This window comes from Balaenoptera musculus, chromosome 17 (genome assembly GCF_009873245.2).
Source record: "Balaenoptera musculus isolate JJ_BM4_2016_0621 chromosome 17, mBalMus1.pri.v3, whole genome shotgun sequence".
In the NCBI taxonomy this organism is placed as follows: Eukaryota; Metazoa; Chordata; class Mammalia; order Artiodactyla; family Balaenopteridae; genus Balaenoptera; species Balaenoptera musculus.
In genome coordinates this window covers 67836609-67851223 of record NC_045801.1, presented here as the reverse complement: position 1 = coordinate 67851223, position 14615 = coordinate 67836609, and the positions used below count along the sequence as shown (strand labels likewise).

The window sequence follows — 14615 nt, the reverse complement described above, 5'->3', positions numbered from 1 at the left end:
AGCCTAAACCCCAGAAGATGTCAGTGTCCAATTTCTAACGCGTCCCAAGGGAACACAGGCATAATAATTTTTCTGCTCTACTCCAGATACAGTGGCCCACAGCTCTGCTGCCTCTGCCGTGCTTGGGGCCGCGGAGACTGAGACAAGGGCGGGAGAGGCGCAGGGTTGCGGCGCCGAGATCCGGGGTGAGGCCGCCAGCCGGGTACCCTCTCCCACCTTTAAGATTTCTAAATACCATCTGTATCTACTACACGGTAATATAATGTAATTTAATTCCCCCAAAGGCCGGTAAATATAGAAGGAAAAACTTAGAGGTCCAGAATATGGAAGTTCGTGTGTCTGTTGCTGTGTATGCACAAGCATAAATGATTTAGAAAATTTGGAATACAATCCAGGCATGGCTGTATGGTGTACTTCCAGACCAGGGGAGAGGACGTCCTCCTTTTTATTTGCGGACTTGAAACCCTGGCATGGTTCAGGACCAGAAATGGCCTGTGGCCTGAAGGTCTGGGGATGCAGTGTGTGACCACATGCCCTGCCACCAGTGGAGGGGTTTATTGCATATTCATGACCCACGCTGAAGAAGCAGGAACTGCAAACCAGGATGAGAGTGCCCTTTGCACCCAGGGGAGTCGGGTAGACACAGGAAGCATGTGGTAAGTGCAGGTTGTACTCACCCTCCTGAATTGTTAGAAATTCTTTCCCATGGTTATTAAGCAATTATTCCCTGCCAGAAGGTGCATTCTGTGCAGAGGGTTGAAATCCTTTCATCATGTGTTGTGTTTGAGTTAACTGTTTCCCCTCTGTTATGGACTGAATATTTGTATGTCTCCACTCCCTACAAATTCATGTTGAAGCCCTAACCCCCAGTGTGGATATATTTGGAGATGGAGCCACTGAGGAAGCAATTAAGGTTAAAAAGTTCACAAGGGTGTGGCCCAGATCCAATAGGATTTGTGTCCTTATGAAAAGAGACACCAGAGAGCTTGCTCTCTCTGTCTCTCTCCCCCGCCCCATACCATGCACCAAAGAAAGGCAAGGTAGCTGTTTGCAAGTCAGGAACCTTGATCTTGGACTTCCAGCCTCCAGATCTGTGAGAAAATGAGTGTTAAGTCACCCAGTCTGTGGTATTTTGTCATGGTAGCTGGAGCTAATAACCCTCCAAAACACAGATAAGAGCACTTTCTTCCAGGACACACCAGAGAGGTCAGTCTTGGTAGGAAAAGGAGTGGAGAGAAATCTGGAGGTTGAGACCTAACTGGAAAGGCAGGCCAGAGATGCATGCTTCAGCTGGGGATAGTGATGGTGATAGTGGGATTTCCTGAACAGTTGGGAGGCAGCAGAGGGAACTGGTTATCCAGAGGAGACAGAGAAGTTGCCAAGAGAGAAGGCATTGATGACAACTTTATACCTTCTTTATGATTTTGCTTGTGAATCACCTTGGCAGGAGGCACAGAGTAGTTGTTCAATAAACCTTTGGGTAAACACACCAATTCCTTTGGACGTGGATTTGCTCTAGCACGTTGCTTATTTGTCATATATGCAGAATGGTAAATGTATCCAGTAAATATTTTAGTCTTGTTAGTTTAGGCTTTCAAGAATAAAATCTTTATTACCCCAGGAGTACCAAATAGGGAGATTTCTTCCCATCAAAGCCTATATTTAAATAATTTCCTCCTCCTTTTAGCTACTTTTATTTTTATTTATTTATTTATTTTTGGCTGTGCTGGGTCTTCGGTTCGTGCGAGGGCTTTCTCTAGTTGCGGCAAGTGGGGGCCACTCTTCATCGCGGTGCGTGGGCCTTTCACTATCGCGGCCCCTCCCGTTGCGGGGCACAGGCTCCAGACGCGCAGGCTCAGTAGTTGTGGCTCACGGGCCTAGTTGCTCCGCGGCATGTGGGATCTTCCCAGACCAGGGCTCGAACCCGTGTCCCCTGCATTAGCAGGCAGATTCTCAACCACTGCGCCACCAGGGAAGCCCTCCTCCTCCTTTTAGATGAGATAGTTACTGGAATATTTTTCTTCTAAATTGACTTACTTTGTCAACAGTGTGCTATAGAAAAAAAATATTTCCTTTCATTAAACAAGGTGTCCAGTATCTTGATTGTGATAAAAGTAGATCAAGGTGGAATCCTAGTGATCATTTACCCATAATCAATGAAGATCTCTGCAAGCTTTGATTAGATTAATATCCACCACCCCTCCCCTCTCCTTCGCCCCTTGGCCTAGTAAAATTTGCCTGCATCTCCTACATTATATTCTTACATATTTGTAAAATTTAGAGAATGTTGCTTGGTATGAATGATATGGGGCTCAGGTCCTTCACAATATACCTGTAATACCAGTCTTGTTATCCCTATGGTACGGATAAAAATTAAAGGAGGACTCCTCTGGAGTATGACTTAGAGACCCTGGACTGCTAATCAGAAACTTTACTCTTTTCTAAATATAAAGCCAAACATCTTGTCTCATTGGGCCCTCTCTTTACGAGAGCCATTACATTTGGAATTTTGAACACAACTTATTCCATGGTTTACTCATGGCATTTTCATTAATATTTTGGAAACACAATCTAACTTTGAACTAAAAGCCACTGATCAAAATCTACAAGTAACGTTATGTGGCAAATAATGCCTGGGCTAAATATAAAAGTGGAGTAGCTTTGGAAAACTGAGCCATTCTTCTCATAGGTAACCCAAAAAGAGTTTTCATAAAACGTTTTGTGTGGCACCAGAAATTGGTGCTGGCTGATTAAACAGGAAAGGAGTTTATTATGCAAATACTTATGGGAGAACCAGCTCGAAGCTAAGAGGCTGGGGATGATGTCCAACTACAAGCTGGAGAACAGGCCTGCAGAGCTTAACCTCAGCCTTCACTGCTGTTGCCCCTGCCCCCCACTGCTGTTTCTGCAGCATGAGTTTGGCTCCTATTTTTTTTAAATTTATTTTATTGAAGTATAATTGACATACAATGTGTTAATTTCTGCTGTACAGCAAAGTGATTCAGTTATATATACATGTTCTTTTTTTAAATTTTAATAATCCCACATATTTTCCATCTAAACTTTAAAAAAAAATAAGTTTATTTATTTATTTATTTTAGTGGCGTTGGGTCTTTGTGGCTGCGTGTGTGCCTTCTCTAGTTGCAGCAAGCAGGGGCTACTCTTCGTTGCAGTGGCTTCTCTTTGTTGCGGAGCACGGGCTCTAGGCGGGCGGACTTCAGTAGTTGTGGCATGTGGGCTCAGTAGTTGTGGTTCGTGGGCTCTGGAGAGCAGGCTCAGTAGTTGTGGCGCATGGGCTTAGTGGCTCCGCGGCATGTGGGATCTTCCCAGACCGGGGCTCAAACTTGTGTCCTCTGCATTGGCAGGTGGATTCTTAACCATTGTGCAACCAGGGAAGTATATATATATATATATATACTTTTTCATATTCTTTTCCATTATGGTTTATTACAGGATATTTAATATAGTTCCCTGGGCTGTAAGTAGGACCTTGTTGTTTATCCATTGTATATATAATAGTTTGCACCTGCTAAACCCAAACTCCCAATCCAACCCTCCCCCACCCTCCCTCCCCCCTGGCAACCACAAGTCTGTTTTCTATGTCTGTGAGTCTGTTTCTGATTCATAGATAAGTTCATTTGTGTCATATTTTAGATTCCACATATAAGTGATATCATATGGTATTCGTCTTTCTCTGTCTGACTTACTTCACTTAGTATGACAATCTCTAGGTCCATCCATGCTGCTGCAAATGGCATTATCTCATTCTTTTTTATAGCTTAGTACTATTCCATTGCATATATATGTACCACACCTTCTTTATCCATTCCTCTGTCAATGGACACTTAGGTTGTTTCCGTGTCTTGGCTATTGTGAATAGTGCTGCTATGAACATAGGGGTACGTGTATCTTAGTTTTGTCTGGTTGGCTGCTATTTTTGCCACCATATGGATTCTGTGTGGTGCCTCCTTCCACAAGTTGCTCACTTCTTCTCTTTATTTAAAAAAAAAAATTTCCTATATGGCTTTTTTTTTTTAAATTGTTATGAACATATGAGATCTACCCTGAACACATTTTTAAGTGTATCATCCAGTATTGTTAACTGTAGGCATGATGTGGTGAACAGATCTCGAGAGCTTATCTTATGTAACTGAATTATTAGGGCAGCCTAATAGGCTTGTATGTGACCATACAAGTCACATGCTTGTATTCTGTAAATGATATCGGGCTTATTTCTGGGTTCCATCTTGGGAAGTCAGGATTCTTAAGCCTTCATATTCCCTGGACATGGCAAGGGCATTCTAAGGTGCTAGCCACACAAAAATTATAATAAACAGCTGGTACGGTTTAATGTTTATAAAACTAGGATCCAAATGGTTCATTCTCAAATAATGTATATTCATATATTCAAATGAATATGGCCCAGTAATTTCAAAATCTTTTTGAATATCCCAAAAGCCATATATAATCTTCAGCAATGATTCTTAAAATTCCTTCTTTACTCTCCTATCCATCATGCTACAAAGTGCAGCTGCCCTGTACCTCCTGCCTTCAGAGTCCTTGGGAAAGTCCCCATTTGTCTAAGGAGGCCTCTGCTCCGCTTCTGCTTTCCTCACCTTTCTTCCCAATTCCCCATCGCAAAAGCTTAAGAACACAAGAACGGGTGTACCAAGGAAGAACTCACCTTGGAGGGAGAGAGAGAAATGAGATTAAGACAGGCGAATCTAGAATTCTCTTTTGCCCTTAAAAGAAGGGGAATGGATCCAGGCATAAGAGAAACACTTTTAGTAGTGATACTTAAAAAATACTTGGAATACTTAATTGGTTAACAAAACATGCAGACTGCTATACGATCTGTGGTTGAAATGTTGACTGTGACTCAAAGTCGTCTATATAAAAGCAGCTTAGCTAAAGATGATAAAAGGAACAGACTCCCAAGTATTTTAAAGGAAAACTAAAGGCTAGTATTCATGAGTCTAAAAAAAAAAGTTAATTTGATTTCAAGTTCCCAGTACAGAATTATTTCTTTAATTAACAGTAATTCAGAGTTACAATTATTGTCACAAAAAATTGATTGATTCTTGGACATTCCTGGTTAGCTCGGTGCTACCTCTTCGGGATCCTCATGTATCTCCCGTGATAGTTGGTGCCAGGTGCAGTGACACTTCCTTCAAATATTCATTCTTTTATGAAATTCTGTTGACCCTGGCACAAAGCCATTAAAGTGTCTATTCATGTCTGCTGCTCTACCAAATGAAAACCTTACACAAGATTTCAGACCAATATTGCTTTAGATAGACAGTTGGATCTGAATATAGCCAGCAACACAATTTCTGCTGAGCAGATATCAGATAGCCTCCCTTACAAAATTGAATACATCTTTAAATTACTGAAGAATTCTACCTAGGGTAGCAGGGATCTGTACTTCTGCCAGAAGTATAGCTGTAATAGAAATTCAGTAACTGAACCTAACACCAGTCATTTGGTTCCAAATTATTTCCTCCAGAGCAGGTACACTGAATTGCTGGCTCATTTTCATGGACGGGCTGGGTGTTCCTGTTACCTTTTAATTCTTGCCAACTGGAGAAGCATTTACTCTTGGGTCAGGTTAAAACTTAGAACACTGTTTCAGTGTTTTGTGGGAAGCTATCCTCTTAGTTGAACTAATAAATTATAAGGTGAATTGTACTCCAGAGTTTATACGCTATAACATCTTGAGTTATTTGATATGCTTCTCTCCCCAAGCCTGGGCTGTTAGAACAAGCATGGATGCCCAGGGCAGAAACTCCCATAGGGCATCCACTGGGGAAAGAGGAGGTAGTTCTGAAAGTCATAACTGCAAAAACATGGTGGGGGGATTGGTGGCACATTGGAAATGAAGAACTAAGAGTCTGTTTTAGAAGAACTTCAAGTTGCCTTTATTTTCATGTGCATTGTTCAAATGTCTTAGCAGTTCTCATTGCAATTTGTTTTGTGAAATATATTAGGTATTCAGTGTAGCTGTTTTCAGGTTTATTATGCAGGATTCTGATTCATAAAAATATTCCATTAAATGCAATCGCTCAGGTAATTACTTTGCTTAATCTACAGCATACTTTAATTAACGTTGCACAGAATTCTGATTTAATCAATTAGATTTGATCTAATATAACTTAGCTGTAAATACATTTTATGATGCAGCAGCCCCAAATCATTATCGGGAACTAAGGTAATATACAACCCTACCTAAAATGAACAAATTTCCCATGTTAAGAAAAGTAAATTTGAACTATAATTTTAGTATTTAAAAAAGTAAACTATAAATAGTGGATCATTCTATTTCCATGAATAGTCTATTAAAAACAATCTCATTGGGAGTGTTAGAACTTAAAAAATATGTTTTATTTGCATCTATTCCCCGACAGCCTTGAGAACAAAAGATTAAACTCAAGCAAGATTCACCACTTTTTTTTTTTTTTTGTAATTTTTTTGTCTGCATCACCCAGTTCCCTGACCAGGGATTGAACCTGGGCCGCAGCAGTGAAAGCCCAGAATCCTAACCACTAGGCCACCAGGGAACTCCCAAGATTCACCACTTTTTGGCTCTGTAAACAGACTCATTAACATCAGTATCTCAGGATATTTATTCACTGCTCTGGGGTGAGTTTTGCCTCCCCCCAAAAAAAGATATGTTTAAGTTCTAACTCCCCCAGTACTTCAGAATGCAACCTTATTAATGGAAATAGGGTCACTGCAGATGGAACCAGTTGAGGTCATACTGAAGTAGGGTGGGTCCCCAATCCAATATGGCTGGTGGCCTTATAAGAAGACCACCATGTGACAACACAGACACAGGGAGAAGGCCATGTGAGAGGAAGGCCGAGTTTGAAGTTAAGTAGCTGTAAGCCAAGGAACACTGAAGATTTCTGGCAACCAACCAGAAAGTAAGAAGAGGCAAGGAAGGATTCTCCTTCAGGTTTCAGAGGGAGCACGGCCCTGCTGACACCTTGATTTTGGACTGCTATCTTCTTAGAACTGTGAGACAACACATTCCTGTCATTTTAAGCCACCCAATTTGTGATGCTTTGTTTCGGCAGACCTTGGAAATGAAAACACTCACTAAAGCCAAGCTGAGAGCTACAACTCAGCATAACCAGAATTTACAAAATTACTATTAATAAAAGTGGGGGATGAGGGATGTATCTTGCCAAACTATTTTTTAAAATGCAGGTGCCGTTTTTAGTTTGAAGTTAACTTCTACATTCCTAAGCAAGTATAGACATAAATCTAACACATTTTGTCTCCAGCACCTCCTCATACACAGCACCTAGCAGAGTGCCTTGAACGTAAATCGCCCAACAGTATATTTTGTAGCTTAGTTTAAAGGGATTAAAAATGAAAATAGCCTATAAATATTAAAATACCCACTTATAGAACTTGAGCTGTAAAAGATAGTGTTACTGAAATGTGAGAATAAGCACTGAAAAGAATTTACATGAGGTTCATCAAGGCAAAATTTCATCTTGAATCTATTTGTGGATAATAAAATATATACCCAGCTAGTTTGTGGATCATTCAGATTCTATATTTTCTGTTGCCCTTGTTTTCACTTTGAAAAAATTACTTTTAGCACCTACGCTATGTGAAGGGCAGGGATAAATAATAAAATTTAAGTTCTTGATACTAACTTGCTAACAGATCTTATTGCAGAGGGTATAGAATAGGTAGAAATTTAAAATACAATGAAAAATGAATTTCGGGGATTATCTGTAAATTCTTTTTTTCTCCCTGAATATTCAAGAGTTGACTCCTGTTTGGTTGTTACAGGAGTGATAATGTTTGGAAAGGCATCAATAGACAGGAGCAAAGGATCTGGACACAGACAGCTAACAGGGCAGGGGCCACACAGCACACTCCCAGTCAAGGGAAAAGTTTCCTCAGGGGTCCGTGAAGGCTGCCAGATGACTCCAGTTGATTGCATGCATCTTTGCCAGGTCCTTTGAGAAGCAGCCTCTTCCCATTCTTGGGGGTCTTCATGAGCCTCTGGCCCCCCTGGTTGTTTCTGGACACTTTGGCCTTCGCCTGTTCGGTGGGTAGAAATAAGTAGTATAAAACAACCCCCAAACCCAGATCATTTCTGAGCATTTACTGCCAGATGGGATGAATTGAAGTTTAAATTCCCAGGTGTAGTATCCCTTAGCAGGACTAAGCCTCAAACCTCCCTGCGATCCATTCTTGGAAATATATAACTGGGACTACAAGATAAATTAGATTTGTAAAACATAGACAAAACTAATATTTCCTGGTTGTCTACTATAGTTTAGGTTCTACCCTATGCATTCCACAGATAATCTTATTTAATCTTTTAAATTTAATTTTTTAATTGAAACAATGTACATTTTATAAACATCAAAAAGATTGGGTGGTGAGTAGTTGGGAGTTTTTTAAAAGGAATATACTCCATGATATTTTTCATATTTAAAAAACAGACAAATAATATGATTAGGCTTATATTAAAAGCAGCAGTCCCCTGCTCCATCCTTCCTTACTCCCAGGTCCCTCTCATTAGCCAGTAATTCTTAATCATTAAATTCGGTCTTCTAGCACTTACTTTCTTATTTTGAAATAACATGCAGATACTGCTTTTTTTTTTTCTTCTGGTTTTAGATGTTGTTTATTGACTTATTATGGCAGATGAGGATGTAACTCTATACCTCCCTCCTCTCACATACATTTACTTCTTTCTATCCTTCTCATATTTACATCACAGTTTTTGGTTAAATCAGTATTTAGGGCTGACATTTTAACTATATAAATATTATTTATAGGTAAGTCACATAGTAGGCTATATTTCTTCTCTTGTATATCTCATTGTTTTCACCAGACTTAACAGTTGCCTTTTTTTATTTTTATTTTTTTTGGTTTGTTTGGTTTCTGTGCTTTTATTACTAACCCATCCTTAAATTTTTGATATAAGTAAATTGCCTTGAACGTGTTTAAGTGTTCTGTTTCATATTTATTTTGGAGAACTTCATCTAAAGTCTTTAGTTTTCTTCCTCCTATTCCAAGTTAGTTATTCTCTAAACCTGGCATATGCTGTTAGTGGGACTTTTTCCTTCACCATTATCTTGCGTATTTTTAATGGAAAGGTAAATTATAATTTTATTTATTTTTAAACTGAGGTATAGTTAATTTAGTGTTGTGTTAGTTTCAAGTGTACAGCAAAGTGATTTAGTTATATATCTATTCTTTTTCAGATTCTTTATGTTGAGATTTTTTTTCATTCCTTTCTCCTGTGTTGAATTTCCTGTTTCCTGGGGTTCTACAGCTTTCTCTTAGTTTACACCCTCATTTTGGTAGAGCATATCCTTCAGGAGTTTCCAGAGAAAGGTAAATATCTAGGACCTCAGTTTTATGAAAATGTCTATATTCTATTCTAACATTTCATTGATTGTTTTGCTGGGTATTGATTTTTAGGACAGAATTTTTCCTCAGACCTCTAAAGGCAAGTTTCTCCATCATCTTCAAGCTTCAGTGGTGCCATTGAGAAGTTCCACGCTACTCTGGTCCTCATTTCCTTGTGATCATTTCTTTTTCTCTCTGGAACTTTTTAGGCTCATCTCTTTATCCTGGTGTTCATGAAGTGTTTTGGTCAGATAAATCCTCTGAGAGGATTTGCTTCTACCAAATACTTGGAGGGTATAACCAATCTGGGATTAATCAGAATTAAATTCTTGGCTAGAGGTTTATCAGACCATCTAGGTAATCTGAATTTGTGCCACAAACCTGGGTGAGGGCTGACTTGTGGTTCCAAATTCTCAGTGGCAATTTCTCCCCTCTCTACTCTTGCCAAAATCTGAAATGGTCAGTTTTCCTTGTGGTCCATTGGAGGTAGTATGGGGGTTTATTTGCAGTTTGCCCTTACACTGAAGGATTAGCACTTTGGAATCCTAGAATTCTGGTAGAAGGAGAATCTGCTGTTAGACGTCCCACCTTGGACTAGTTAGTGTTGGGCTTTGTTCTCATGCCCATTCTCCAAAATGCTGTGAAAATCAGTCTGCACTTAGCTGATTTGACAAATGCTCTTGGGATAACAGAGTATCGCTTACCTTTCTAGGACCCTGCCTTCACTCAGTGCCTGGCCTGGGATTTCCTTACTTCTTTGTCTAATGTTTTAAAGATGATTTTAAAAAGTTATATTTTGTCCAGAAACTTTAGTTATTTCCAGCAGTCCAGATACTTATCCTGTCATATTCCTGGAAATGGGAGTCTATATCACCCTTTTAAACCTCAGTTTCTTCATCTGAAAAATGGGGATGATAATAGTATCCACCTCATAGTATTTCAGGAATTGGTGAGATTGTTAATAAGTGTAAAGCTCTTAACACTGTATGGCTCTTCCTCTTTTTTTTTTCTAAGTGGCATTCTCAAAGTATAAATAGAAGTACTCTTCCATGCTACATTTTTATAGGTGTTTGGTTCACTAATGCCAGGGGATGATGTGAATAATCTGAGGTCTTATTAAGTTGTATATTTATTATATTAAGAAATATAGTTCTTTCCATTCCAAAAATCTTCATTTTACATGGAAACCAAGCGAGTAAACACCATTAGTAGCCTAGATCTTTTTATAAAATTAAAAAAAAAATTTTATTTATTTTTGGCTGCATTGGGTCTTTGTTGCTGCACGCGGCTTTGTTGCTGCTAGGTGCGGCGAGCGAGGGCTGCTCTTTGTTGCAGTGCGTGGGCTTCTCATTGCAGTGGCTTCGCCGGCTCTAGAGCGCAGGCTCAGTAGTTGTGGCACACGGGCTTAGTTGCTCTGCGGCATGTGGGATCTTCCTGGACCAGGGCTCGAATCCGTGTCCCCTGCATTGGCAGGCGGATTCTTAACCACTGCACCACCAAGGAAGCCCCAGTAGCCTAGATCTTAATTGAGAACATGAGATTTATTGAAGTGGAATCCTCAATTTGTACATTTCTCGAGACCAAAGAACTAGAAAATCTCCCCTCCCCGCTTGATCAAGTAAGACTCTAAAGGGGCAGAAAATGGATGCCTTCTCTTACAACAAACTAGCTTATACTCTAATTTTTTTTCCCACCATTTTTTATTGCCACAGAGAGTTGAATTGCATGAGAAGGTCCTTTTTAAAGTCCCCAGATAAGTTCCCTCTCAGTAATCGCCCTTCTCTTTAAAAACAATTTGCACCCATTGCCAAGCAGCTCTTGTGCAGAACCAGCTCTCTCTGGAGGTTGACTTGCCCCTTGGGGCATCTCAGGGACACTTCTTTAGTAGGTGCATCGTGATATTCTTCACAGCAAGCATGGTTTCTGTACAGGTGGGTTTGATGAGCATCTCTGGGAGTAAAAAGCCAAAATGCCCAGTGTCACGTAGTTCGAAAGCAAATGTGTAGGGTATTCCATTTTTGTAGGCCCAATCCATTGAGCTACCAGAGCTCACATCTAAAAGTTAAAAAAAAAAAAAAAAGTCAGCTTCACTAAAGAGTCTGCATAATTTTCAAAATGTATATATAGTACTTGCTTACTAAGCTGTACTAAATCTTTCCAATTAAATACCCTTTCAACAAGAGCAGTTTAAGCTGAGTTCCTTAGCATCAGGCTCATGGAACTTATAAATCATACCTGCTTTCATCATAAATCATCCCAGCCACCTTCAATCTGGTTCTTGCCTCTGCCAATTATGGAAACTTTGTTCTTTGAGGAGCTAGTCTAAGTAGTAATGCTTTTCTAGTATGATGACCTCAATTTCTTAGCCGCAACTCCAATATCATTTCTCTCCACCTTCACTTTATTCACCAATAAACATAATCACACTGTGGACTTTTTTTCCTCTCACTCAGTTCTCCTTTTCTAAGGTCTAGAATATTGAAATTCTGATCCCAGAAAACCTCTTTTCTTCTTCTCGCCCTATGTTTTCACTCCTGATGAACTTGTTCTTTGCCTTTACTTATTACAGTTTCCAGACTTCCCCCGGGCTTCTTATAATTTCATTGAACTCTCTAGCTGGGCATGGTTAATTACTCCACTGAATTTCTCACCAGACCCTTTTTCTAGTCCTTTTCAGCTTTTGTTTTGCTAATTCTCAATCCCTAGTCCAGTTTCTCTGTTTTCTCCCTCACAGGGTAGGTGGAGAAAGTGTGTGTTGGAAATTCATGCTAATCTCTGTGGTGCTTCTCCATTACCAGTGGTGCCCTGGGCTCCTTTTTCTAGACCTTCACTTACGGAACCTTTCTCATTCTCTTCTGGTCCTGCCCCTCACTTCACCACTGTCTCCATGCTCATCATGGGTAGTTAGCCCATCACCTGCTCTGCTTACATCGCAATCCTGACTTGTCTCCTTCTAACTCAGGAAGAAATGCTGCTTGTCTTTTACGCTTGGTGTGGTTTGATCCCATTTGTTGCTGTCTTCTCTAGGACCCTGTTTCCTTAGTAAACCTCCCCCCAACCCCACCTTGCATCTTGCGTTTTGGACACCAAAATGTCCAAGCACTGCTTTCCTGTAGCACTTCCTTCTCGTGATCCTATTATATACCATCTTCTTTTTCTTCTTCCTTTCGGTTTAGAACTCAAGAGAGAATCTATGTATGTTGCTTCTATATCCTCAACCACTTTCAGTCTGGTTCTTGCCTCTACCAGGCTATGAAACCTTTGTTCTTGAGGGTCACCAATGACAGCAGGCCTGATCTCCTTTTTTGTTTTTCTTTCCCCTCGGATCCCACGTTCAACCTCTCAGCAGCATTTAACCTAGCTGACAATCCATTCTGGTTAACTCTCGCTTTCTGGCTCCTATGACCTTACATGCTCCAGCTTTTCAGCACAGAGTTGAAAGTGCAGGTGCTTTAGGGCTTGGGCTATATCTGATCCCAGCACCTGCCGTGACTCTCTGTGCCTCAGTCTCCCCTTTGAAAAAGGGATCATAATACTTACTGCATAGGGTTGTTGCAAAAATTGAATAATGTGCTCAGGATATATTAGATGTTATTGTTGTGCATCTTTACACCCCAAAGTGCCTAGTATGCAGTTTTTTTAGCCTAACATGCTTTTAATAATTAATTAATAAATGAATGAATTTTCATAGAAGACTCTTTCTATACTTTTCTCCCTGAAATTTATATGGTCCAGCCTGACATAACACCATTTTATTATTTAAAAAATTTCCCACTCAAATGATACCACTTTTTAATGCTATTTTTGCCAGGACAAGTTAGAGATAGAATTATGTGACGATGACAATTAAATGACTCTGCTGTTTCCCAGGCCCCCCTTGCTTCAGTTGCGGACAGAAGGCAGGCTGTGGCTTCACTGTCCCTCTGAGTTAGATTCACTGGACCTGCAAATAGTAGTCATAGTAGCCAAAGTCAGAGACAATATTTGCCAACACTTACATCATAGTGATATGACAGCCTCACTCCTATGGTAACAGGTTGTTCTTGGTAAATATAATACTATGACTGTGCCTTGATACCAAGCCGAAAAGATGAACTGAGAGTAAGGTTTTAAAAAATTAATGTTGTTAGGTTTTTAATATATATTCTGTTGGCATTAACTGGTAATGTGATTTTTAAAAATACTACATTTCCCCTTTCAAGGTGGCTCTGTTAAAAAAACAGCTGTAAAAAGGTCAGCATTAGACCAATGATCATGAACTTAAGAAAAAACCTCTGATACTTAAGACACTACCATTACTAGGATAAACTTATAAACAGTGTTAATTAACAAACCAAGCATTTCTGCTGAAGGCTGAAGAAAGTGAGTGGTTAGGAATATAATGATGGGTAAATTAAAGAAATGAAGGAGAAATTTGCTACCTCACTAACAAGTATAATCAGATGTCACTATGTATACATATATATGTAATGTGTGTATATACCTTCATATGCATGCGTAGACATTCACAGAGTACTAACCACTATACGATCATGGCAAGCTCCTGGAACACTGCTAGACATTCAGAAATATATGATTTTTCACTAGATTTTTCAAGTCATATAGTCAGTGAATTTTAGAGTTTGAAAGGCCATGAGAAATGATCTAGTCCAATTCCTCATTTAACAGTTATGGAAACTGAAGCCCAGGACTAATATCTTTGTCAGGATTACATCTAACTAGTGGCAGAATGAAGACTAGAATCCATTTCTCCTGGTTCTTTGTCCAAGTTCTTTCCATATACCTGGTTGCTCTTTACTTCATATGAAATAAGAAATATTTTAATTGCCTTTCAAGGGGAAATTCAGTTGAAGGTGTTATGTAAGAAACAGAATTTCATAACAAGAATGGTAGAGGGAAGGGGTAAAAGGGAAGCTCTTTCAAGGGCTCAAACATTACAGCATTATCTTCTCAAGGCCCATTTCTACCTTTGCAGTAGTTACAACTGCTTAAGGAGCCCATTTTGGTACTTTGTACTGTCATAAGATCTCAATTCAACCTTGCAGTCTTTACTACATGCTTAGAATATTCTCTGCTTAGGATTTTTTCAATTGGTACAGTGATTTCTGTCAAGCAGGGTAAAACTAATCAGACATAAACTCCCTCCATCTTCCTCGGCTAATTTGGTAGTCAAAATTTTCACTTTATGGGGGAACACATTTTCTGGGGTTTTTGAGGGAGGTCGTTACACA

General features: G+C 39.6%; 1 protein-coding gene across 1 annotated transcript in view; it reads right to left on the bottom strand.

The window, feature by feature from the left end:
* Window positions 1–10974: 10974 nt before the first annotated feature.
* Window positions 10975–14615, bottom strand: part of CPA6 (carboxypeptidase A6) — a 267903-nt gene continuing 264262 nt past the window's right edge. The window contains exon 11 of the mRNA XM_036830635.1: window positions 10975–11439. Coding sequence (XP_036686530.1) covers window positions 11252–11439 — 188 coding nt within the window. The 3' untranslated portion in view covers window positions 10975–11251. The remainder of the gene's footprint in view (window positions 11440–14615) is intronic.